Here is a 27,006-nt window from a genome sequence, read left to right as displayed (position 1 = left end):
CAGTGCCTTGTATTTTCTCCAATAACCTCTCTTAAACTTGTTTCTTATCCTGGCTTGAAAGGGTCATATGTGTTACTTCCCAGTGGTCTTTGTGGTGCGTCTAGTACCGGGTTGACCTGGTCCGTCATGCCCTTGTGTCCTTGGTGGGTTCCATCCAGTCACGGGCCGCGCATGGCTCTGTCTGCCCTGTGCTAGGCCCTGGTCACGAGACAGAGGTGGCCCCCTTGCTCGGTGCCCAGAGAGCAGGCAAAAGGGGATTTCCTGACATTGCCCATCATCCCAAACGTGAGTACCCTTCCTCTGGCTTCTCTTTATCTTCTGGAAATTTCTGCTCTCTGTGCAGTGCCGGAAACATTCCAAGTGCCTTTGCACACTCCTGGTGTGATCCTGCGGCCTCCCTGCAGGTGGAAGGGTGGTGACTCGGGCCCTGAGGAAGGTTTACCGAGGCAGGCGGTAAACTGAGGCATGTGGAGACACAGGCTGTCGGGACTGAGACCCGAGGAGCGTGCCTGGGCCCAGAGGTGGGCTGAGAGGGGAGTAGCAACAACCCAAGAGAATGGACAGAATGCTGGTGAGAGGCGGGAAGCGACAGAGCCGTGGGTGCCCGGGGACAGGAAGGCTGGGCCTTCTGCTTGGCTTAGGGGAGCGAGTTATGCCAGAGGGAGACGCAGCACTCGTACAAACACAAGCAATAGTGGCAGAGACGTGGAGGGGCTGTGGTTTCTTACAATATTTATAGGATTTGGATGAATCCAGAGAGTCCCCTGCTCCCCTGCCAGCTGTGTGGGATGTGAGCCTGTGGCCGGGAGCTGAGTTTCAGAGGTAGATCAGACATCCGAAAAATTAATATTATGTGTTTTAGAAAAATCTAATTAGCACCTCAAACCTGCAGTTTCACAGACATTAATGCTTGGGATGAAAATAGAGACTTGAACGAAAGCCCATCTGTGGGAAGGATTAATAGCACGGGTGGCGCACGGCCGCGTGAAAAGGGGCACACGTGGCGAGTCAACAGTCAACCTTGAAGTCACCTTCTGGGTGAGCCAGCCACCAGAGCTCCGCTCTCTTCCGAACGGAGGCGGCCTTCCCACCCTGCGTGCCAGAGTTCCCTTGGGCCCGGGAGCTGGGGGCAGGGACACCTGTCGCAGCCCAGCAGGGGTTTTGACGGCCCACAGTGACACTCAACCTTCTGAAACTGAACCTCAGCCAGGCTGAAATCTCCTGGAACTGTGTGTGTGGGAGCACGTTCGCTGTCACCCAGACCCAAGAGGGCAAAAGTGCCTGCCTCGTGTTCCTGCCACTTCTCTGACACTCGTGTTCATGGATCCATGTGCTTTTGATGATACCCCAAACCTTGAAGGGGGTCGGCAGGGGACATTCAGGGGGCACAAGACAGCTGTGGCAGCTGTTTGAGGCTGCCCATGCCGAGGAGACACCCCAGGAGGCAGCTGGGGGCTTCCCTAGGAGGGCTGCCCACCCCGCAGCCCACAGCAGCACCAGGCGCTCTCTCCCCAGGGCCTGGATCTCCGCCTCTTTCTGATCCTTTCTGATTTCAGCAGTTTCCACCCCCCAGCCCCCTGAGAATTCTCCTTTAGTCCCTGCTGAATGGGCTCTGGCCCCGGGGCTGCTGCCAGCCCCCCTCATCCTCTACTTCTCTGTGCTCTACCTTCCAGGGCACCACTTGTTCCCAGGGGGCCTAGAAGCCCTTCCACACACAGCCCACACCCTGAGGTCCACAGAGCCTTCCGTTCATTCATTGACCCCTTTCCCTCGCCAGCATCTGGCTATGCTGCCGGCTTTGAAGACAGAGGAGGAGGCTTCAAGGCTAGGAATGTGGGCCATGCAGCTGAAGAAAGCAAAGAAACGTTCTCCCCCGGAGCCTCCAGAAGGAGCGCAGTCCCGCCCACACGTAGGTTTTCCCCAGCAAGACCTGCGGCGACTTGTGCCTTCTGGAGCTGTAAGGCAATCGTCTGTGTTGTTTTGAGCAACTCGGTGCCCGGTCCTTTGTCACAGCAGCCATGGAGAGCTAACCCACACCTCTACAGATGGAGCCCGAGGTCTGTGAGCTTGGCCCACCACTGATTTCCTTAAATTGTTTCCATACCAGCATTTTTTAAAAAATTTGAAGCGGCATCTACACTTGCCAGGAAACCGTGCCTTCACGTACTCACTGGAGGGCAGTCATGATTCCGGGGCCCTGTGCCGACACTCCGAGAGAAACCTGGGGGTGTGCAGTCTCCCCCGCGGACAGCAGGCCGGAAAGGCCCCCTCCGGAGGAGGCGTTCTCAGTGGGCCCCCTCAGGGTATTTGGGGCAGGTGGGGTGCGCTCTTCAAAGGACCCCAGTTCTCTCTATATTTGAGAGCTCTCTGCACACATTCTATTCAGTGCTTACTATTCCCTTTTCTATGGAAAAGAAGGATTCCTTTTCTTTCCCCAGGAGTATCTCAATAATGATAGCTTAAATGGTGGGCGCTAAGGGCCTTCTTCCCATCATCTCATTGGATTTCAGCACCATCCTGTATGATTGTCACAGTCCTGTCCCATTCCGCCCATTTTTACAGAGGAGGGCCTGGAGATTCAGAGAGGTTGACTGCCTCAGCCAAGGCCACACAGCAGCAGGTGGTCGAGGCAGCCTGGCCGCGCAGAGGGGGGAGAGCGTGCCTCTGCCCTTGTTCGGAGCACTCGGATCTACAGCCGGCAGCCTTTCCCGAGGACACAGCGTGAGAAGGTTAGAGAGGTTCGGGGAGCAGTAAGAGTAGACAGAGGCCCAGCCTCGGGCTGGGCAGCAACAGGAGGGCCACCGCAGCCTCCAGACCTGGTGCTCCTTACTTTATTCTGGCAACTTCTGTGGTACTTCTCCAGTGAATGAGTCTGTGACCAGCAACAACATTTCTCCAAACAGGGCCTAGAGGGTCTGTTGTATTCTAGACTGAACCCCAAGATGGCTTCATTTTGACCCCGAGTTAGAATCTCTCCATGTCTTAACCTTGACTTGGAACCCAAGTTAGCCGACTGCAAGTAACTTTGATCTTGACTCTGAACTGGTTCCAAAAAGGCCAGAAAGCTGTGGAAAGAAAGTTCCAGATAACCTCTCCAGTATCCCAGGCACGAGAAAAAATGGTCTATGTGCCAGATGCCTTTAAAATGTTTTTTAATTGATTAATTTGAGAAGGAAGAAGAAGAAGGAGGGGAGGAGAGAAACATTGGTTTGGTTCTTCCACTCATTTATACATTCATTGGTTGGTTCTTGATGTGCCCTGACTGGAGATCGAATCCACAGCCTCGGCCTCTCAGGATGACGCTCTAACCAACTGAGCTACCAAGAACCTTAACATCATTTTCAAAATCAAAGCTAATTCCTAAGAATGGTTCTCTGTAGGAAAGAAGTCTTTCCCCTCAGCATTCAAGAATTGGAGCTGGGCTTCAAGGTCTGCTGTCAGGCAAGGCGAAGGGTGCAGTGGTAGGCTCCCCTGGGCACTTCCTTGGTCCAGCATCAGAGCCCCGCCCCCTGGGTGGAGTGGGACAAGGCGAGCTCCAGGTGACCAGAAAGTCCCTCTAGGCCCAAGCTGAATAGAGATGACCCATAGGCTCAGAGATGTACCCCCTGACTCACCCGGTAAAACCCCTCTCAGTCCTGCAAACCCATACTTGTTTCTGGACGAGGGGGGTGTTCTGGGCCCCCTTGCAGGGGAAGGGCCTCTAACCTAGCCTCTGGCTTCTGGCTCCCCCTCTGTGCCCCTAGCGCCCCTTCAAAGCCTCACCTGCCAAGGTGCTCAGCAATGATTTAATGAAGGAATTTTTACCATTTTAGGGTGGTGCTGGGGGTAACCTCAGAAAGTCAGAGCTGACCCCTTTGGGCTCACGAAGAGGGGAAAGAGCCCTCTTGGGAGATGGGGTGTCTGATCTAGGGCTGGCGGGCTCACTGGCTGCTGAGACACTCAGTGGCTCCAGGGCCTGGTGGAGCCAGCAGGCGGGCGGCAGAATTGGCCTCCTCCCCCGACTGTCCGGTCTGGTCTGTCCCCCAGGGCAGGTCCTGGGCTGCCCTGGCCTGGGCCAAAGAGGTCCTCCACAGGTAAACAGTGGTTCCCCTACACCTGTGGCCCCTGGGGTCACCCCACCTCTCCTGTGGGGAGCCCCTTCAAGGGTGGGGTTTTGAAGACAATTTGGACTTCTGGAATGGGTCAAGTCGTTATTGTCAGCTGTCATGGACTGGAAAGTTTAAGACACCCATAGGGACACTGGTGTCCGCTGTGCAATCTAAATGGTGCCAAAGGTGGCAGGAGGTGTGGCCGGAGTGAAAAGGAAAGGAAAAATCCGGGCGGAGGAGTGGGGAAGGAGAAGCAGAGGGGGGGACAGAGATGTGACAAGGCGTGATCGGCGCGTCCCCACCAGTGGTCTTACTGCAGTAACACAAGCATTTTTCCAAAAGTCAGAAATGTGTTGTTGCTGTCCGATCGCAGCACAGCTGGCTGAAGGACGGGAGCCGCACGCCCAGTTCTCTTTAGCCAGTGACCGTGAGCACCCCAAACCTCAAATCCAGACAGAAAAGAAGAACCCGCCCCCACCCCATCTAAGACAGCGGTGTCCACAGACATCTGAGTCACACCTTGCTTTGGCTCGATGCCAGCCAGGTACGCCAGTTCAGAAGGTTCAGAGGGGTGGGGCCCTCTGTCCTTTAGACGTGGGACCTTGAGCAGCAGGGGGCAGTGCACAGGGGTGGCCCTGCAGGAAACGGTTACTTTGCTGCTGTGGCGTCCATTCCCCCAGGTGTGCTTCCTGAGCTGAGATTGGAGCCATGTGCTCAGAGCAATCAGTGTGTTCGACACCTTGCCGTTTGCATACGGAAGTGTCTGTCATCAGGGCTGGAGCCAGGGGCTACGAGACACACAGGAACCTGCTCTTAGAAGAGCCATGCCCTTAGTTTGGGGTGCCGCTGCTGCCATTCTTCATAATTTTCCAGTTCTTAATTCTCGAAATTTGTAATGACTTTTGGATAAGGGGCCCCACAAATTCTGTTGCCAGTCCTGTGTTTTAAAGGTTTTACTTATTTATTTTTAGACAGAGGGGAAGGGAAGGAGAAAGAGGGAGAGACACATCAATGTGTGGTTGTCGCTCAAGCAGCCCCTACTGGGGACCTAGCCTGCAGCCCAGGCATGTGCCCTGACTGAGAATTGGACCCCCGAGGGATCGATTCCCACACCGGCCAGGGCACCAGTTTTGTTTATTATCCCACTTGGCTCCATAGCTACCCCAGGAGAGGCGCCTGGAAGGAAACATCAGCCCAGGTCAAAGCCGGTCAACCGGAGCCCTGGCTGGAAGCATGGTCCCTGAGCTGAGACTAGCCTGGATTTGGGGAGCAAAATATGGGCTGCTTCTTGGAGCTGCCCCTCCGTGAGCGGGTGGGTGGTGGTCTCCTCTCCTTCACACACCTGCCTGGTGTCTTCCCCATCCTGTCCCGGCTGCAACCTCCATTCCATCTCTTGCTTCATCTTATTGAATAAAAAAAATACCAAAACTCTTTGCTCACCTGCCAGCAAGGTGCTCCTGGAGTTGGGCCTCCTGGACGGTTCTTCCCCTCCAGTCCTCCGCCCTGTCCGGGGCCTCGGAGCAGGCTGGCCTGCCCCCAGCAAGGTCCACACGGCCTCTGGGGGCCCACAGGCAGACGTTTTGTCCCCGCTGGGAAAGGGATCCCTGGGAGTCATTCCTGACCTTCAGACCTGCCTCGGCCTCGAGCTGGCCCCGTGCCCTGACAATCACTTCCTGGCTGGTATTTACCTTCCTGGGTCCATGGGTCCAGAGAGGGTGGCAGCCACATACCTGCCCCGGCGACTGTGTGGGAGGGAAGGTGCCACCCATGCTGAAGGCCGGCAACACCTGGAACTGGGCCCTGGTAGGTGGTAGCCCTGACGGTCCCTCCCGCCCCTGGTCCCCTGCCCTTGGCCTTGGCTGGGGCGACACAGCTCTCGAATCTGAAGCTTGGGGAAGGGTTCAGAGTCTTCCAGGGGTCTGTTCACTTCCTGCACACGGCTGTGACGCCTCATCTTGAGCACTTCGGGAAATGGGCACTTGCTGCTTTAGGAGGGAGCCTGCTCCATTATTATTATGTATTATTATTACTTTTTAGTGGCTACCTTCTATTCGATGACAGGTCTGGGCTCAGTATTTTACATAATCACTTCCTGTGATCCTGGGTGACTTCTGTGAGCAGAGAATTGTGCTCACTATAAAGATGCAGAAACAGAGGATCAGAGAGTTGACCAAAGCCACAGAGCTAGTAGTGACTTGGAGGCCTGGGATTCAACCTCAGGCCACCTGGTTCCAAGACCTAGGCTCGTAACCACTATTGTCATTTGCCAAGTTTAATCGCCAGAATGTCCATTTTTATGTTAAACTCAAATCAGCCACTGTATTAGCTACGGATTGATGGCAGCAAAGTAACACAAAACTCAGTGGCTGCAAACACACATTTGTTTCCCACAGTCCCTGGGACCAGGAGTCCAGCCCGACTTAGATGGGGCCCTGCCCAAGTCCCTCACGGCCGAGGCGAGTGTGCCCAGAGGGCTGGGGTGCGTCTGAAAGCTCCGTGGGGAAGGACCTCCTTCCACACGCACAGGGCGGGGTCCTTGGCGACATTCCACTCTGTGAGCTGTTAGACTGAGGGCCCCGGCTCTTCGCCGGCCATTGGCCCGAGGCCACCACAGAGGCCTCTCCACTGTGACAGCCTGTCACCAACGTGCGCTGCAGAGACAGCGTCCAGGAAGATGGAAGTCACCATCTTTTGTAACAAACTATCACTCTGTTGTGTTCTACTCAAGAGGAGGAAGTCAGCAGGTACAGCCCACTCGCAAAGGTCCAGGGTTACACAGAGGTGCAGCTACCAGGAGGAAGCGTTGCTGAGGGCTGTCCTTGAGAGCTGTCCGTCACAGCCGCCCCATGGCCATACAGCAGTGGTTTCGGTTTTGCCTCTGAAAGCCAGACAGAAGTGGTCTCTTATCCATCCATCTACCCTCTGTCCATCCTTCCACTCACCTGCCTGTCCTTCCATCCAACCAGCCACCCATTCGTCCACCCAACTGCCCACCCACCTACCTACCTATCCATTCGTCTGCCCACCCATCCATCCACCCATGTTAACCAACATTTCAACAGGACACTGTAAGCCAGACCCCATGTTAGGCTCAGAAGATACCAGGATGATACATCATTCCCTCTTCCCCGTCACTGTCCCCACCACCAGAGGCTCCCAGTTGAGCCTCCACACACTGGGGTTTGGGGGGAGTGTCCACCGGATGGTTGGTTCAGGAGCGTTGGTTCTCTTTCAACTGGTCCTCCACTGCCACACCCTTGAGATTCCTTCTCCTCCTACTCACTCTTCTTTCTTTGTCTTGCTTGGTTAAAAAAAAACAACAACCTATTTTAAGCACCTCCTAAATGCAACGAGTGATGGTAGCTGGTGTGGGCATGCATGTGTGTGTGTGCGTGCGAGCGCGTGCGTGTAGGGTTTGATCTGGTTTTCTTGGCTGAAGCTCCTTCTTTCTTGCTAGTGATTTTCCTGCCTTCCCTTAGCTCCTGAGGAGAGCAGGACCCCCCCGCCTTCTGGAGACCCCCTCTCCTGCCATGTGCGCACAGGGCCCAGCTCTGAGATTCCCCACTCCCAGGCCTCGCCTGCCTGTGGACCCCACCTCCTGACCCCGCAGAGGCCCAGGGCCGGGTGAGTGAGCTCTGGGAAGAGGGGGACGGGGTCTGCAGGGTTTGCCTCCTGAGGCGCACAGACGGATGCCTTCGGGAGCTGGAACTGTGTGTCTTTACATGGGAGACCATCCGTTTCGCACATTTGTGGGGTGCCTGGCAGGTGTGAATAGTGTGCTAGGCCCTGAGGGTACCCCTGGGAGCACCTTGTACGTGAATCTTGTTTTGTTGTCCCTCCGGTATGCCCTCTCCTCCTCCGAGCCGGCCCAGTCAGCCCTGACCTTCGCGGCCCTCTCCTGGGTCCTCTCTCTGCCGACTGCTCCCAGTCCTTCCCACCCCATCCCACCCCATCCGCCACAGGAGTGTGCCGGCTCCACCCTGAGCTTGTCACTTTCTTCTCAAAAACATTTTACATAACCTCTGTTCACAGTTTCGTGAGCATCCTAGAAATGTTCTCGCTGCACAATCTCATAATCCCTCTCTCTCTCACACACACGACGCACGCACGCACCCACCCATATCTGTGTTTTATTTAGACTGCACCACAACGTGCAGGTCCTCCTCTGTCTCCATTGCCTTGGCAGTTTTCCAACGCAGTACACCTCAAATACTTCACTCTTTACTGATCTTCTATCGTTCTGCTATAGGAATATTCTGGGGTGATCCTGAGGGCTGAATGTTTGTGTCCCCTCAAAATTGATGTGTTGAAACCGAACTCCCAGGGTGATGGCCTTAGGAGGCAGGGCCTGTGGGAGGTGCTCAGGGGGCTGAGGAGGGAGCCCTCTGGGATGTGGTTAGTGCCCCTCTAAGGGAGAGCCCAGGGAGCCCCCGCGCCCCTTCCGCTGAAGGGAGGGGGCCAGCTCTGAACCAGGAAGTGGGCTCTCCCCAGAAACAGAATCTGCCAGTGCCTTGACCTTGGACTTCACAGTCTCTCGAATTGCGAGAAGGTAATTTCTGTCATTGAGAAGCACCCCCCTGCTCTGTGGCACTTTGTGATGGCATCCGGACTGGCTAAGATGGGAGAAACCCTTCTCAAGACATGAGATGCTCTTGACCAGAAGCTTTTGTAATGTTTTCTGGGTGATAACTTTTGATAGATCATTAGTGAAATTAATAATGGTAAGCCCATTATTTCAAGGTGATTATGATAATTGTGCATTGGTGGAATTGAACATTCAAGTGTAATAAGTTTAATTCATTATAAGAGAATTTTTTTAAAAAGATTATCTACTAACTTCCTGTGTAAAGTTTGCTTTTGGGACTGGGAGAGGAGGGAAATTTAAGTGTTTGGACTTTTTAAAAATTGTGTTGTTATTTTAAAAACACATTTGAAATATGTAAAGGCACGGCACTAGGCCTGGTCAAGAAGAACGGAGCGGAAGTGTGAATAATTGCCGTATTGTTGGTCCCCACCCTCGGGTCAGCGTCCGTTCTACACACTTGACGTGAACTGACTTGTCCAGTCACCACTGCCGTCTCTGATGTGGAAGCCAGACCAGCAGGAGTGAAACAGCTCGCCCAAGGTCACAAGAAATTTCCTGAGCACACGGAAATGCTGAATCTAGTAGATACAGGTTTATCACATATATGTATACCATATGTGTGTCATGTGACTACCTGTTTGATATGGAGGTCAAGAAAGTGAAGTCTCTCGGTGCCATAAGTGGACAGGCAATTCCCAGGTAGTTCTCCATCTACCCTGGGGAGCGGGTGCTTTCGGGTCCCTCGCACACGCGGCTGGGGGTGTACTGAAGTTGACAGTCATGGGAGAGCAGGAATCACAGCCTTTGGAACTGAACGCACCAGGAAGCTGGGAGAGAAGTTACAGCTCATGAGTTAAGAAACGTCCCAGGCCATGAGCAGAAATCAAATCACCTTCAAGAAAACAGAGAACAAGCTGGGCTTGCACGTGGGGCTTGCACGTGGGGCTTGCACGTGGGGCTTACACTTTCGCCACTCATGAAATATAGAAACTGTAAGATAGAGACCGAGACAGATAGCTGAGGAAGTGTGAGTCCCAAAGACGCAGGAGAGACAGCTCGGGGAGGTGTCCACGACCCGGGGCATGGGTGGGACTACCTGGGGGTGCCCCCACCGCCACACCCGGGAGACGATTCCCATGGAGGGTGAGCTCGCACACGGCAATTATAAAACATCTGGGGAAGACCAATATGAAGAATGTAAAAGAATATGAATCATTAAGGAAGGGGAAGGGTCAAGTCGAGGAACGTACATAAAGGACCCATGGACAAAGACACTGTGGGGGGAGGATTGAATGTGAGAGGTGGGGGGTGGGCAGGGCAGGGGAGAATAATGGGGGAAAATGGGGAAAGTGTAAGTGAACAACAATAAAATTAATACAAAAATAAAAACATTAAAATAGTACTGTAATAAGCTGTAAAGTATCTGAGGAAGTCCAACATGAACAAAAGCCTCCCACGAAAATGGAGTTCACACATGAAGAAAGAGAAACAAAAAATAATATAAAAGAGTAAAAAAATAAGTATGGTTAAGGTGCTTAAAGAGATGAATGAGTAAAATCTGTAAAACAAAAATAGCTAATCATTTTTAAAAATTTAAGACTTTAGAACAAGAATTAAATAAAAATTATATTAAAAAAAAAAGACTTTAATTTTTCAGTGCAGTCTTAGGTTCACGGCCAGATTGAGGGGCAGGCACAGAGATTCCCTGTATACCAGGTTTTGCTGTGTATGACGTGCACCCACGGTTTTGTGCGCATTACACATGGGATTTATTCTACCCATGGTAGGTAATCATTACACCTGTGTATACTGTGCATTTTTTCCCTCAAAAATTTGAGCGAAAAGTGTGCATTATACACAGCAAAATACGGTACCCCCTGCCCCCAACACGTGCCCGGCCTCCCCCATTACCAGCCTCCCCACCACAGCGGTGCGGTTGTTATAACTGAGGGGCCTCCCCCGACACATCACCACCACCCACATCCATCGTTCACAGTAGGGTTCACTAGGTGTTGTGTGTTTGGACACACGTACAATGACATGTCCATTAGGGTGGCATGCAAAGAGTATTTTCACTGCCCTAAAAATTGTCTGCGCTTCTCCCACTCAGCCCAGCCCCCAACCCCTGGAAGTCCCTGACCTTTTCAGGTCAGCTATGGAAGTCTCCGTAGCTCTGCCTTTTCCAGGATGTCGCAGGGCTGGAACCCCACGGCCTGCGGCCTTATCAGATCGGCCTCTTCCGCTGAGCCAAACTCATTGAAGGTTTCCATGGCTTCCTAGCTCATTGCTTTTTAATGCTGAGGAAATTAGCTTATTAAAAACGAAATTCAAAGAAGGACGAACCAGAGGTTGTGGAAATACAAAGCATCGCACTAATTAAAAAAAAAACCTCTTAGCTGGACACACTAGATTTAGCGATTTGGAAGGTATATCTGAGAAAATTACCCCGGATGAAGCACCAGGAAGCAAAGAGATGGAAAATGTGAAAAATTAGTCAAAAGACATCTGGAAAACAAAGCAAGAAAACTAAATACGCATTTAATAGGCTATCCTGAAGGAGAGAGAGGAGGGGAGGCAACGTACAAGATTAATGACAGAGAGACTTTCAAAATTGAAGAGAGACGTGCACTCTGAGTTTGGAAAGCACGTGGAGTCCTAGACGAGCTGGGCAAAATGATTCCCATCTGGGTAACCCGGACAGTGGGACAATAGAACACCGAAGGTGAGGAAAAGCCCTCAAAGCCCCAGACATTCCAAAAGTACTGGTGACCCCAGCCAGGCGTGGCCCACCGCCTGGCTTCCTCACACTCAAACGGAGCGCCCGCTGCATGCTGGGCTGCGCTCTCCTGCTGGAACATTCTAGCTCTGTTTCTGTGGATTTTACTTCTCTCCCTGGTCTAGCCCAGGTCATACCCTTTCCTCCAGGGAGTCTTCCTGATTACCCCTGTTTGCAGTGCTTCTCCCTCTTTATCACTGTCCCCACCACAGTCCACCCCTTCACCCCTGGGTGCCCACCTTCGCTGGCTTCTGTCCCTTGGGTGTTTGTCTTTGTCCCCCATGCAGACAAAAAGCATGGGAGCTCTGGGCCTTATCCACGATCTTTCTCTTCTCCCTGAGTGAGTGTGGTGTTGGCTGGCTACGTGCACATGTACAGTGAATATTCCGGAACTCTTAATCAATCGACCCTTTGGAGTCAAATATGAGTTACGTCCTCACACTGAGTCAAGCCCATTTTCACAGGCTCTTTGGGCCCCTTTGAAAGCGTGTTTCCACCTGATGGCCCGGCCAGGGTAGAGTTAATAGGCACTCTTAAGCCGAGTTTTAAAGCCTGTCATTATATTACTTGTGATCGTTTTAAAAATAACACCTTTTTAAAACTAATAATCAAATCGTCTGTGCCTGGAAGAGTGCAGGAAGTAAAGAAACATCATTTGTAATCCCACTGGTTAAAATGGGTGATGATACTTATTTATTCATTCTGTGTTCACTAGATACCTCTTTTGTTCCAGGCACCATGCTGAGTTTTGGGAGTGCAGTAATACATGTTTCGATATAAGTTTTGTTTATTTTTTGTACAGATTTTTTAGTATATAACACACAAATTTATAGAAGTGCGACCGTAGCTGATACGCCGTCATGTACCTGCTTTTATATTACAGCTCGCACGATCCCGGCATTTTCTCATGCATTGTCTTTAACACATGCTGTTAATTCACCAGCTGCCTAAAATTCACTTTATGGATGAGTTATGATTAAAGAAATCATACTACACTTACTTCACTTTTAAAATCCCGCTCTGAGCCCAGGGAATCAGTGGGAGAGCAACCGGAATGCAACAGTGTCAACTTCAAGGCCATTCTTGGACCTCCAGTGGGGACAGGGGGTGGGGAGTGGGGCTGGGCGTCAGTGCTGGGGTCTGGGCTTATCAGGGCGTTCACATGGGCCAGCCTTTGGGTGGGGCTCTCGAATGTAATTCCAAGGTCAGCCCATGGCTGTGAGAAGGTTAGACCAGAGCAGGGACAGGGGGGCCCAGAACGGGCCTTGAAGGCATCACACTGACCTCCCAGGAAAGAGGCCCCCAGCTGTTGCTGCTCTAGGCTCCGAACCACAGGAACCGTCCAGAGCTGAAGACGCCGGGAAAGAACTGTGCCCAGCTGAGAGAAGGGGAATAGGTGAGGGGGAACCTCCCTCATCCCTCCATTCTTGGCTAAGAAGTGCCCTTTGAACTGAATGGACTGCCTTCTGATTTTTCCAGCTCCCGCAGCCTCCCCCACCCTGGCAGTGGACTGGGTGAGGTGGGCCACCTTACTTTCTGACTGTGTGCCAGCCTCCGACTCTCGTCCTGGGAGTGAGCTCGGGCCATGGTGGGCCATGGTGGGTCTCGTCCTGGGTATGATGCAGGGGGCCCAGAAGCAAATGGCTTGTTGCCATGTCTGTCCACGTGCTGGTGCTGGGTAAGGGGTTTAGATGGGCATTCCCACGCGAATGCTCACCCATTGGGGTGGCCCCGCCGGCAAAGGCAGCCTCGCCCCTCCATTCGCTCAGCTGGCGAGTGTGGGTAGAGCACCAATGACGTATCCCAGACACTGCAGGTCAGGGCTGAGGTAGCAGGCGAGTCATACGGTCTGCTCCCAGGCAGCTTGCCGTCTCCTGTGACATGGTTGCTCCCATTTTTCAGAGGAGGAAACTGAGCCACAAGAGAGAAAGAGAGCTGCCCTGCTCAGCCAGCTGGCCCAGGCAGAGCCAGAAGAGAAGCTGAGGGAGGCCCGGGTGGCCCCAGCCCCGGCTGCACCTGCGGACCCTCCCAGGCCCTGGAGGTCGGAGGTCCCTGATGCGCACACACTTGGCCCGCCGCATGCATCCAAGAGGTAAGCTCGACTCGGACGGCCTGTGGCTCATTCTGATTCAGCATGACTACATACCGGGCTCCTTCCAGGTTCATGAGAGGCAGCGTCCCAACTGGGCCAGGGCTGGGTCTGTACGCTGACATCACCCTGGAACTGGGTGGCAGTTGAGTGGGTGGCAAAAGTCGGGGCCTCCTTCAGGTGTTTATAGGCCCCGACTCAGTGGTGGAGGCTGTGAGACTCGGGGTGAAGCCAGGGGAGCTTGGGAACTGCCCTGTCCTTCTAGAAGCTGGGTTCCCGCTGCCTCTGCTCACACACGCTGATTTCCAAGCCGGGCCCCAGGATCCGACCTGAGACTCCCTCTCCCTGAGGTCCAGCTTCCCTCAGAATCCACCCACCTGTCCCCTTATTGATATAAACAGGAATTCTTCTGTACCAGGTAATTATGGGGTGATAGTACCATACTTGGGGGTGCCTCAGATGGTGGCAATTTTTAAGCGTGCCAACTTACGGGTCCTCAACCTCTGAGATGTCATCCACTTTTGGGGGGGTGTCCAGAGGACACATTGGATGGGAAATGTGGGATGGAGGCTCAGATCAGCCAGTTCAAGAAAACACCTCACTTTACCCTCATGTTATTGCTGGGCCAACCCTCAAAAAGGATGCTCAGTGGTCCTGGCCTGGCCTGGGAGCTGCGAGAGCCCCTCTCGCCTGGAATGGGGATCCCCGCAGAGCACTGGGCCCAAGTGGAGTTGTTTGGGTGTTTGTTTGTGTTTTTTAATGTTTATTTATTAATTTGAGAGAGAGAGAGAGAAAGAAACACCAAATTGTTCCACTTATTTACACATTCATCGGTTGCTTCTTGTTTACGCCCTGACCAGGGCTCCAACCTGCAACCTTGATGTGTCGGGAAGGCGCTTTAACTCGCTGAGCAACCCGGCCAGGGACCAAGCTGAGTTGTCGAGCCTGGCAGAGTCGTGGTTTTCTTGGGGGAAAGAGGCTGCCCCACTCGCTTGCTTTCCTGGAGCTGAGGCAGACCACATGCAGGCTCCGTCTGCTCTTCGGAGAAATGGTGTTATTTCAACATGGCAGCCAACAGGCCAGCCTTCCACCCGAAACCTTCCACCCGAACGGCCCCGAGGACAAGGGCCGTTCCTCGGGGAAATACTGCAGAGAACGCCTCTGTCTCCATCCCCAGAAGCATTGGCTTTCACTTATCACTGAGGGCTCCTGGCAGGCAGGCTGGCCCAGGGCTCGTGTGTTTACCTGTCTCCCGGCCCATGGAGCGTGTTCAGCACAGATTTGTGAATTGGCAGTCCTCCTGAAGGAGGTGAGGGAACGCCAGCTGCCACGGTGCTTCCGGGAGGAGAGAGAAGGCAGTCAGGGCCCCTCCACCACTGGCCTTTGTTTAGGAGCTTTCAGACTTCAGTCCCAGCTGCGGGTCTGTGGCAGGAGAGGCCAGTGGTTAGGGGCGTCTGTTCTGAAATAAGGCAGATCCAGGCTCAAATCCTCCACCTTCACCAGCTCCAGGAAGCCATCCACCACCTTCGTGACTCGCTTTTCAGCTTCCCCACTCTGAGCTGGGAGTGTGGGAGCAGGCCTTGCGGGCTGAGTGGGGAGAAGGGAGCTTCCTAGTGTGAGATGCTTCGCCCTGGGCTTGGTGCCCACGAGGCTATGAGCCATTGCGGCCTCTGGTAGCCTTAGGTGGGACTGGCTGAAATTGCCACTGTTCAACTATTTTTGACCTACAAAACGGCAGTGTCTCAGGGCAAAGGCTGGCATTGTTGACTCTCCAATCGCCTGTCTGCTGAGGCCCCACCCAGCCTCCCCTGGGGGTCAGGTCCTCAGGGTCCCCTCCTCTGGCCCCCCTCCTGCCAGGCAGGGAGATAGATGCCAGGGAAAAGGTCCCTGCCCAGAGATACACAACCTGATGGGCATGAACCGAGGCCCAGAATCCAATTCCTAACCGAGTTCTCTTTCTACTACCTCATCCTGAAGTGGCTGCCACGTTTGAGCCAGAGCTGGGGCCGAGTGGGCAGCCACCTACACCAGGGGCTGACTCATCCCTGGAACTAATGCGGTGCAGGGAGGTGAAACTTTCCAGACCCCCGTCCCCCAGCCCCGCTTCAGAGGGGGACTGGGTTAGAAGTGTCTCTAGACCCAGCTCTGATGCCTAAGGGCTGGTCTACTCAGCTGTGCAATGGGGATGATAGCATCGCCTTCATGGGGGCATCGTGGGGACTGAGCGAGGACCATTTGTCAGCTGTATTATAAATAATGCAGTTTGCAAATACAACTTCCAATTAAAAAATATTACACAGCCCTTGAAGAGTGCCCAGCGCTTGGCCAGGGCCACTTACCTTTTTGCTATCATCACCATGAAGCCATATGGGGACTGGTATTACCTGTGCACGTGTGAGTTTGGGTTGGTGCTAAGCTACTGAGAATGGAAAAGAACCCTCCGGAATGGACCTCAAGGTGCCCCTTTCCTCCACCACCGCCCCCCCCCCCCACGCCAGCTGTGGCTCTAAACGCACAAGGACTAGCAGACTAGGGGCACGGGGTTGGCTTGTTTTATTCACGCAGCTTCCCCAGTTCCCAGAACGACGCAGGGCTCAGGGCCAGAGCACAGCTGGGCGGAAGGACAGACTTGTCCCTACCCTGGAGGATCTGAGTGTGAAGGAGGAAAGCAGGAAACACTCAGAGGCACTGTGGAAATCCATTCAGGACACTCAGGCATTCTCAAAGTCTCCCTAATTCCCTCCAAATCATGTGAATTCTGCTGTTTTCGCTCTACGAGCCAGGCTCCTCTCTCTGTTGTCCAGGCGTCTGCTTCTCCAGGCTTTTGTCTTATCTCTCCTGGAAAATTGCAACAGACTCACCCTCTGCCCCTTGTCCCCAGAAGCTAGAAGAGCGACTTCCTAAAAACTCATTAATCAGGTGAGATCACTCCCTTGCCTAAACACATTTCAAATCTTCCCATTGCCTCCAGGTTAAATTCCACTCCCCGTGGCCAAGGAGCCCAGGCAAAGATGCTCCACATCACTAGTCATGGGGATCACAGCTTCACGCCCACTGGGAGGGCGATTTTCAAAGGCCAGAGTCTCCAGAGTCTCCGAGGAGGAGGTGGAGAGACTGGAACCCTCGTACTCGGCTGGCAGGGCGTGAGCCAGGCCAGCCACCGTGGGAAGCAGCCTGGCAGCTGTTCCGGGAGTTAAACACAGCATTCCCACAGGAGCTGGCAATTCCACTCCCAGGCAAACACTCCGGAGCCTAAATTAATCCCAATCCATTTTCTAGGGGACATTACTGCCATGCTGAATCAGCATTTTCATTTTCATTTTGAATTGTATTGGCTTTTTTTTCTCACATTTCGTAACAAAGTTTCTTCAGCCACCATTATGGCTGCCAANCCCCCCCCCCCCCCCCCCCCCCCCCCCCCCCCCGCTCAGAGTCCAGTTTTTCGGGACGAGATTTTATCACGAAGACTAAGTTGTTTTTCCCACAGTTGGGCAGCTGTGCATTTTGACCTTGGCGGCCTTTGCCCTTGCTAGTTTTACTTTGTGACACTGTCCTAACAATGCTGTTCGTCTGGGATTGGCTGCAATACTGATGGTTTGCATGTGTTCCTCAGACACGTTAAATAAGTTGTCAAGAGATAATAACATACCCAGAAGGAAAAAATGCAAGCAGTGGGGAAGGGCACGCAGAGGAGAGGCTGTCATGGCTGGCCCTCGGGAGCCCCGTGGTGCCTGGGTCCGCCGCAGAGCATCCAGTTAGGTCACGGGCCGGGGCTTCAGGTTCTGGGCAGGCCAGCGGCAGCTGCAGTCCTCCCGGGGATGACCAGCAGGGGGTTCTCTTCAGCTGAGGGACCCTGCTCGGCCGCTCACACTAACTGCAGCTAGAGTCCCTGGTGGCCCAGCATGGAAGCCACCGGCACACAAGGTCACCAAGTTATCTCTGCCCGCCTCCTACCCCTTTTGGCCAAATGCTTGTTTTTAATGTTTATTTTTTTGTACCTCTGGAGGACCCTCCCAGCCCAGGCAAGCTGTCAGGAGCCTTTGTCTCCCATTCCAGAGGTGCCTCCCTGGCCCTGGGTTGAGCCCACACGCTGGGAACGCAGCCTCAGACGGCAGCGAGCCTGGGGAGGCAAGGTTTTCCCCAGCTTTTTCCTTTTTCCCTAAGGTGACTTTCCAGGGCTCTGCAGTTATAAAAAGCACATATGTGTCATCCTCTGGCAGTCTGACAGCTGCAGAATGTCACTTGGCAAGGCCTCTCGTCCAACCCAAGGCTTAGCATCTGATTGGCAAAAGCAGTTGAAGGTTATCACAGACGTGTCCTAGTGAGGTTTGTTAACTTAGAATAAAAATTCAACACAAAATATACTTTTCCAAATCCCCCTTTCCCGAAGTCTCATGGACAGAGCTCTGCCAAACTCCAAGGCAGGCACATGCAGAGCTGGTAGACAGGACCTTGGAAGGCAATAAGGGGGACAAATCCTGTGGGGAAGGAGGACAAGCCTACAGCCTCGGACGGCTCGCCCGTGGCGTGGGCACCCCCTGCCTGGAAGGATGGCTCGGGCCCATCTCAGGATGTGGCTGCAGGGGACCCTCTCTGCCCCTCCCCAGGCCCCATGGCGCCCTGCCCCGCCCTGCAGAAGGAGAGAGTGTTCCGGTCGGGGACCCACGCCTACAGAATCCCTGCCCTGCTCTACCTGCCGCAGCAGAAGACCCTGCTGGCCTTCGCGGAAAAGCGGGTGAGCAAGAAGGACGAGCACGCTGAGCTGATCGTCCTGCGCAGGGGGAGCTACAGTGCGTCCACCCACCAGGTCAAGGTACGGCAGGAGGAGGCTTCAGTAGTCCCACTGGGAATACGGGGACCATGGCCCCCTTCGATGGCTGGGATCTGGGGACAGAGGGGAAGGGGACATGGAAACCCACTGTTAACGTGGATGAGGCAGAGCAAGGGGCCCCAAAGAGCCGCCCAGAAAACCTGGGTTCACCGGGACCGAGTGCAGGTAGCCCAGCAGCGTCAGCGTCAGGTCATGACTGGACTGGTCCTGGGAAGCTGATGTTCAGAAAGGTTTCCCTGTGTCACTGAGAACCCCAGGGAGGGCTGGTTTATCACGTAACTGGGGGGTGTGTCCTTTGAGTAAAATTAACCTGTGGAGTGGGGGCTGGGGAGGGTGGGAGTGATTTCTGTGTCCCCAAGTTCCAGCATGTAGAGCAAGTCATTGATTCTGACAGAGACACCCAAGGCTGGTGTATCACGTACACAGGGTTTAATGCCAGTATCATCGTTACTCTGTGGTCCTTGTGGCGTAGCAGCAGTTCAGAGCATGGGGTCGGAAGCAGACGGACCTGGGTTCAAGTTCTGGTTCTGTCACTTCCCAGAGGTGTGGTCTTGGACAACATCTGTACCCTATCTAAGCTTCTCATTGTCCAGACGTAACATGGGGCTCCCATGACCCACCCCCCAAGAGTGGGGGTTAGGGTAGAAGAGATGATGTAAGGCTCCCGACAGAGCCCACCTTTAGAATCGCTCTCTGGGGACAGCTGTGACCAAATGCAGTAGACGGCAAAGGGGCCGCATGGATGGCATAGACTCGGGAATCATGGAAACTCTGCGTGACCCTTAGTGTTGTGGAGATGCCCCCAGACCAGGCTGCGTGACTAGAGTGTGATATGTAGAAGATGGAGGAGACTGTCACAGGTGGCCCCACGCAAGTCAGACAATCACAGTCACTGCCCAGTCTTCACTTTCCCGGGATGGGCTTTGGCTGGGGCTGGTCGGTTAGGGAACCAGGACAAAGCTGGGAATGGCTCATGCCTGAATGGCCCCTGTGACCACTGTAAGCTTAGAATAAAAGTTATTCTAAGCCCAGTGTAGGTTCTCTGTGACCCGTGTCAGTGGGAACAGAGGCAATGGCTATTCAGGGACAGTGGGCTGCGTTTGAGGGAGTGAGGTGGAGCTCTGGCAGGCAGTGGGGGGGGGGGTCTGGATGAATGCTTTTCCTCAAGGACCTTGGACCTAAGCCCATGAGATGTCCCCACCCGGAGTCAACTCCGGTCATTGTCACCAATCACATTAAAGCAGCGTTTCTCTCCTCTCCTCTCCTCACCTTCAGTGGCACGCTCAGGAGGTGGTGGCCCAAGCCCAGCTGGAGGGCCACCGGTCCATGAACCCAAGCCCCTTATATGATGAGAAGACAGGGGTCCTCTTCCTCTTCTTCATTGCCATCCCCAGGCAGATCTCTGAGCACCACCAGCTCCACACCAGGGTCAACATGACACGGCTGTGCCAAGTCACCAGCACGGACCACGGGAGGTCCTGGAGCCCTGCCAGAGACCTCACGGGCTCCGCCATCGGCCCCGCCCACAAGGAGTGGGCCACGTTCGCAGTGGGCCCGGGGCACTGTCTGCAGCTGCAGGACGGGGAGCAGAGCCTGCTGGTGCCCGCCTACGCCTACCGGAACCTGCATGCCCACCTGCAGCCCAGCCCCTTCGCCTTCTGCTTCATCAGCCACGACCACGGGCTCACCTGGGAAAGAGGCAACTTTGTGGCCCCGGACACCCTGGAGTGCCAGGTGGCCGAGGTTGGGAATGCAAAACAGCGGGTAGTGTATCTGAACGCTAGAAGCCTCCTCCACGCCAGAGTCCAGGCTGAGAGCACCAACGATGGGCTCGATTTCAGCGGCATTCAGCCGGTGCGGAAGCTGGTGGAGCCTCCCCACGGCTGCCACGGCAGCATCGTCAGCTTCCCCAGCCCCAGGGCAGTGTCAGACTCCTCGGACAGGTGGCTGCTCTACACTCACCCGACCGACCCCCGGCAGAGGTCCGACCTGGGCGTCTACCTCAACACGCGGCCACCGGCCCCCAACGCTTGGTCCCAGCCCACGCTGCTGGCCAAGGGCAGCTGCGCCTACTCAGACCTCCAGAGCCTGGGTGTCGGCCCCGATGGCTCACCCCAGTTTGGGTGTCTGTATGAATCTGATAACTACGAGGAGATCGTCTTCCTCATGTTCACCCTGAAACAAGCCTTCCCAGCTGAATTTTCACCTCGGTGAGCCTGACACGTGCCGCCCCTCCCCCCAATTCTTGTTCCCCTGACCGAGAGACTGATCAGTCTGCCTCTGATTTCACAAACACTCTTGGTTCCCATCGCCGAAAGTGTGAGGTCTGTCTTTGGCCCCGTCCTCCTTGGCTGTTTCACCTTCTCAGAAGACTCTGTTTCCAGCCCAGAAACCGAGGGAGCCTGGCTTCCCAGGGCCCCTCGATGGGGCAGGGACAGAGAGTGCCGTGTGCTCTCGGCCCCAGCTCCTGTGCGCGTCTCAATAAAGTACCCAGCGATTCCCACTTCTTCTTGGGGAGAACTGTTTCTGGGGGAAGGCCGAGGCAATGCCGTCAGTGAGCAGAGACATGTGGCTGTGGGTGTATTTGAGTGTGTCTGTGCGTCTGCTCAAGGGGAGCTCAGGCAGCGTCTAGGGAACCGAGCTAGCGGAAGCCATCGGACCAGTTTCCCAGGACCGTGGCAAAGTCACCACAAAGCTGCCGGCTGAAACAACAGAAATGTGCTCCCTCACAGGTCTGGAGGCTGGATGTCCACAGTCTGGGTGTCTGAAAGGCTGTGCTCCACCCCCCACCCCCCACCCACCAGTCTCTAGGGCAGGGGCCTTCTGGGCCACTTCCGGCTTCCGTGGCCCCAGGCATTCCCGGCCCACAGCTCTATCACTTTAATGCCTCTGTCTTCTGATGCCTTTCTCCTCCTTCTCCCACAACAGCTCCTCTGTCCCTTGCCAGCACACCTGTTGTTGGATACAGGGAGCAACTGGACAATCCAGGGCGAGCCTTCACTTAATTATACCGGCAAAGGCTCTTTTCCAAATAAGGCCACACTCACCGATTCTGAGAGTTAGGACCTGGGCATGTCTTTGGGGCCCGCTGTTCAGTCCACTACAGTTATAAGAAGTTATTTTTGTGCAGGTGACATGGCTAGAGGAACAGATGAAATTCTGATCACCCAGATGACTCCGAAGTGTGGAGGGGGTGGCAGGGATGGAGCTGTTGAATGCACATCTGTGACACAGAGCTGCTCTGGGGCACTCAGTCTTCCTGGTGACAGCTGTCACCAGGTGGAGGTGGAGAGAGAGGGGAAAGGGTGACACTGACACCTGTCTGAGCTCCGGGGCCTTCAGGGGCTTTGGTCACGTGTCCCTGTGGAAGAGTTGGCTTTCCCCCGCCTCCTCTAATCGGCTCTCTTACGTATTGGATCAGTCAGGCAGTTTGGTGACAGAGGGGCCAGTGACACAGGCGCAAAGGCGGTGGGTTGGTGCAGTTGAGCAGTGTCCCATGGGGCCAGGCGGTGGAGAAGTGGAATTTCCACGGTGAGTGGAACTGGAGGTGTGGCTTTGGTGCTGGGTGCGGCCCCCCGGGAATGGCCTCCTGCCTGAGGGCTGCTTCTCCTTGTGGGGTTTTAATAAATCCAGCTGGGAAGATGGGGAACTAGGGCCTGGCCGTTACCGGGATGGGCCCCTCTGCTTCGGAGATGCCCACCTGGTATCTTCCACACCTGCCAGGGCACCTGGTGGGGGCAGAGTGAGGGGTCTGAGTAAAGGGCGTGCAGGCGAGAGGCAGCACACCCTCAAGGGTAATACAAGGGATGTATTTGGATAACACATCCCACTGTGTGTTATCCAAATCAGGACACTTCTGCAAGGGCAGTGCTATTAATTATCACACCAAGACAGTGGGCGTTAATCAGGCCTGTCCCAGGCAAGTGGAGAGGTTTGAGAGAGAAAGACCCACCAAGGATCTTACTGAGGACTGGCCGCCTCTAACCACTCTGGAAGAGTCGATTTCCTGTCAAAGGTCATGAGATGAGGCAGACTAGGAGAGGGTATCTGGCCACTGCCAAGCAGAACATCCCTGTCTTAGACCCCCACCCATCACAGAGGCTGGTGGGTCTCAATTCCAGCTGCTTGTTTGAATTCCTTGGGGAACTTTTAAACCAGCTGATGCTGGGGCTCCAGCTCTTACCCACTGATTCATATTCTCTGGGTGTGGGGGCCCAGGCATTGGTATTTTTTTCCAAAAGCTCCTCAAGTTGTCCTAGTGACCATAAGGCTTCAGCACCATCGGCACTGATGATCTCTAAAGTTTTCCTAGGTCCAAATGTATACAAACACCAGAGTCTTCTGATTTGAATTTTTTAAAAAATAGACTTAGTTTGACTAAAGCTAAATTGATCTATTCTTTGAAACATACCACTTTGGGTGAAACGAAAAGCCGTAGACGGGAAAACACATTTGTTATACGTACACCTGACAAAGGACTCGTATCCAGAATCTAGAGAGAGCAACTACAATAAGAAAAAGACAAACAGTGCAGTAAAAATGGGCAAAAGGCTCGAACAGGCACTTCACAGAAGAGGATATCCTAAAGAAGATACCCACGGCCACACACACGGTCGTCAGGAACCTGCACGTTACAACCTGAGACACGTACACACTTGAGTGACTGGGAACACTGGCAGCAGCGGCAAGAACGCGAAGCAACGGGAAGTCTGCTGCGTTTCTGGAGGAAGCGTGACTGGCGTGAGAGAGACTCGGCAGTGTCTACTAAATCTGAAGGTGCAAGCGCTCTGCGACCCAGTGATGCCACGCATCCGGGAACAGGGCCTGAGCACACAAGTGAGAACACTTACAGCTGCTTCGTTCATGCGAGTCCCTAACTGGAAACAGCCCAGCTGTCCCCGAAGCACAGAATGGTACCTGCACTGGGCAGCCCTGATGCGACGGAACATTACCCAGTAATCGGAGAGTGAACTCCTGCTGCGTGCAACGGCATGGCTGGTTTTTAGACAGTATGTCAAGTGAAAGAAGACAGATTCAAAAGAGTGCATCCTTTATGATTCTCCTTATTGGAAGTTTGAGAACAGAGAAACCACCCTGTGGTATGTAAGTCCAGAGAGTGGTTGGGTCGGGTGGAGGCGCACTGTCCGTGGCAAGGGCTGGAGGGGGGCTCCCGGGGGCTCGGAACTTTCCGGCGTGGGGCCTGGAACTGGTCAGGAGGGTGTGCAGTGAGCAGCTCACGCAAGACTTGCACCCGTTGCTGTGTGGTTATATCTCAACAAAATAAAAGTTGAACTGAGTAGTGGGTTTGCTTGCTAAACCTCCAAATTAATAGGTTATATTGGACTATAAAACTTTGGAAGTGAGTTTCTTAGATAAACTGTTTTGGGGGAATCGTTTTAGATTGACAGAGAAGTCACGAAGATGGCGTGGAGTGTCCCCGAATGCCCCACCCTGTTCCTCCCAGTGCGAGCATCTCACACCGCCTCGGTGCAGTGGTCAACACTATGAAATGAACACGGGGGCTTACAACTAACCAAACTCTATACTTTCTTCAGATTCCACCCAGTTTTCCACTCCTGTCCTTTTTCTGTTCCAGGATGCCATTGGGGATGTATTCAGAGCACTTTGTGAAACTGAATTGCTTTAAAGATTTTATTTATTTACTCGTAGAGAGGAGAGAAGGCAAGGAAGAAGAGAAGGGGAGAAGCATCAGGTGTGGCTGCCTCACACGCACCCCCTCCCGCACTGGGGACCTGGCCTGCAACCCAGGCATGTGCCCTGCCTGGGAATCGAACTGGCGACCTTTTGGTTGGCAGGCCTGCGCTCAATCCACTGAGCCTCATCAATCAGGGCTGAAACTGAACTTTTACTACAGCTTGTGTCCTTAGAGGTACACACACACCCACAGATGGGCACACAGATCCAGCAGGCCCCTCCCCTCGCCCCACCTTCCCCTAAAAATCACTTGTCAGACAAATGAACGAACAAGCAAACACCATGAACATACGCTCAGGCCCCGACTGCTGGACTGAAAATGTCAGAAGTAGTTCAGCCTCCAAAGGCTAGGGAAGGTGGCCCCCAAGGTCACTTACACCAGAGCTCCAGGCTGTGGCCCGTGGTTGGGGGCACTGCCTGGGACATCAGTGGGCTTGGTGGCATGTGTGTGTGTGTATGTGTGTGTGTGTGTGTCTAGTACATGGCTGCTATTCCTGCACTGCCAGCCCCGAGCTGGACGGGGTCTCATAGAGAAGCTCCATTTAATACTCCGCTTAATGCTCCGCCTGGTGCCCCGACAGGCAGGGTACAGAGCACAGGGAGCTGGGAGCCTGACTTCACAGCGCACCCCACTCAGGGCAGACCTGGGAGACCTGAAGCTCCGGGTTGGGTGAGCCCTGTTGATCCCTGTCCTTGCAGATATTTGACTCAGGGCTGCTATCAGCACGGGAACATCGGAGCTCCTGTCACCATGAGGGAACCCTGGGACGAGGCCCATTGTGGCCACCACATCCCCATCCACGTCCCTGCTTTGTTCATTCAAGGCATCTGAGAGCTCCTGCAATGACAGTGGGGTACTGAGAGCCATGGGCTGCGGTCTCGCTGCAGCCTCACCCAACGCAAAGACTTACCGAGCTGGTCCATAAAGGACCCGGGGACTAGATCAGGGTCAGGGACATGGCCAAGGCCACCTTTTCCACACCACTCACTCCAGGCGCCCAGAGTTCAGTTTGCTCCCAAAATGGTGGCCGTGGCCCCCATTACACAACAGCAAGAGCGTGTCGGCAAGAGAGGATGTGTTGCTCTGGGCGACGGGGATTCAACAGTGACAAGGCAGAGGTACCATCCTCAAGAAACCCTCATCTTGTGGAATAAAGTGGATGAGAAACACATGGAAAGTGAGTAGGAACCACAACTCCACCAGTGTGTGATAAAGAGCGTGTAGAAGGGAGCGACACGGCTGAGAAAGAGCGGTAGCTGCTGTGCTTGAGGTCATCAGAGACCGCATCTCTGAGGAGGTGACATTGTCACAGAGGCCCAGAGGTCCTCCTCACGGAGCCATAGCCACAGACCGAGGACCTGACCAGCGCCCAGCTGCCTATCCGGCCCAGGGACCTTCGTCTCCCCTCTTTCCCTAGAGCTGTGCTCGGAGCCCGGGCCCGGCTGTCTGCCCGCCTGTGGAGTCGCGTTCCCAGTGCAGCCCTGAAGCTGCGGGGAACGCAGATCCTCGGTGCTCCCGAACCCTACAGACCTTTTGAATCTGAAGCCCCAGAATCTGTTTTAGCAAGCCCGACAGACGATTCTGGTGTGCGTACAAGTTTCAGAACCTGGAGAAACCCTGGCGTGGACCCGATCTAGCCAGGACTTTGTTTGAGACACAGGAAGCTCCTCCCAGTTCTGCAAGACCACCCTGACCCACCCTGGTGGTCTCACCGGTACAGATGGCTGCCTGCGGGACTCAAGGCCTGGAAACCCTGGGGACTCCAGGGAGGGGGGCTGTGATCTGGGTGGGAATGAGAGGCAGGCGAAGTTCTGTGTCTGCCAGCAGCATGCATGGATGGAGCAGGAAGAGCAGAGCTGGGCACGGCTGTCTCACTCTGTCCCCGGGGCCTGGAGCACAGGCAGGCCTCTAGTTTCCACTGGTCTCTTACTGCCTTGCCCTCCAGCTGAGGTCCACCCTGACCCAGGCCCTTCCTCTGTCACACACCCATGCAGTGAGCTACAACCTCAGTGGGCCCTTGCAGGGTGAGCCTGGGCCCTTCGGGGCCGTGTCGGAACTTAAATATAGCTTCTAATTGGCATAGCCCAAGAGAAAGGCGTGTGATGACTTTTTCCATGATTCTAAAGTCATGGAGCTACTCGGAGAATGGCTGCAGCCTTTGTGTGTTTGGGGCCCTCCATCTGGGGCCCCGTCTGCTCCTGCAAGTCCACTGCCTGCCTTCGTTCTGTTGAGAAATGACTGTGGGACACATGCTCTCACTGAGTCAGCCCTGGACACACTGTCCCACGATGGTGGAAACCGTCTGAAATTTGTCGATTGAAACTGAAAAAGCAGCCCTGGCTGGTGTGGTTCAGTGGACTGAGTGCCGACCTGCGAACTAAAGGGTCACCGGTTCAATTCCCAGTCGGGGCACATGGCTGGGTTGTGGGCCAGGTCCACGGTAGGGGGTGTGCAGGAAGCAACCACACACTAATGTTTCTCCCTTCCTCTTTCTCCCTCTTTTCCCTTCTCTCTAAAAATAAATAAGTAAAGCCTTTTTTTAAACAAGGGAAGAAAGAAAATAAAAAAGCTCCGAGAGTCATCTTCGGACCAGGTCCACCGCAGCCATGGCGACTCTGCCTCCCCCTGGAGAACTGTAGTCACACCAAAGCCCCATGTGTGCACACACACACACACGCACACATGTGCTATACTCATGCAGCGTTTCTGCTCCTCCCCTCTCCTTCCCCACGGACCAGCTTGTCATGGTGATTTATGCCATGGAAGACCAAGCCCCCTAAACAGACCCCCAGCTGAATCTCCAGGACCCACCGTTCCTCCCGGGAGAGACCGTTCTCTGTGTCGGACACCTGGAGTGTGGCAGTGGTGGAGGTCCAGAAGGCCCTGCTGCAAGCACGCGTGAGGCTTGGGAGAGGAGAGAG

At 54.3% G+C, this 27,006-nt stretch overlaps 1 protein-coding gene across 1 annotated transcript; it reads left to right on the top strand.

Annotated features, from left to right (window-relative positions):
* The first annotated feature begins 13,360 nt into the window (after window positions 1-13,360).
* NEU2 (neuraminidase 2) lies at window positions 13,361-20,941 on the top strand. The gene is made up of 3 exons (XM_037063493.1): window positions 13,361-13,541; window positions 18,146-18,351; window positions 19,645-20,941. Exons 1-3 carry the CDS (start codon window positions 13,505-13,507, stop codon window positions 20,581-20,583), a joined length of 1,182 nt encoding a protein of 393 aa, XP_036919388.1. The 5' UTR covers window positions 13,361-13,504; the 3' UTR covers window positions 20,584-20,941.
* The last annotated feature ends 6,065 nt before the right edge of the window (window positions 20,942-27,006 follow it).

Source organism: Sturnira hondurensis, unplaced genomic scaffold (assembly GCF_014824575.4).
Source record: "Sturnira hondurensis isolate 20B ecotype Veracruz unplaced genomic scaffold, ASM1482457v3 Scaffold0014615, whole genome shotgun sequence".
NCBI classification, from domain to species: Eukaryota; Metazoa; Chordata; class Mammalia; order Chiroptera; family Phyllostomidae; genus Sturnira; species Sturnira hondurensis.
This window is presented reverse-complemented; position numbering and strand designations above follow the sequence as displayed.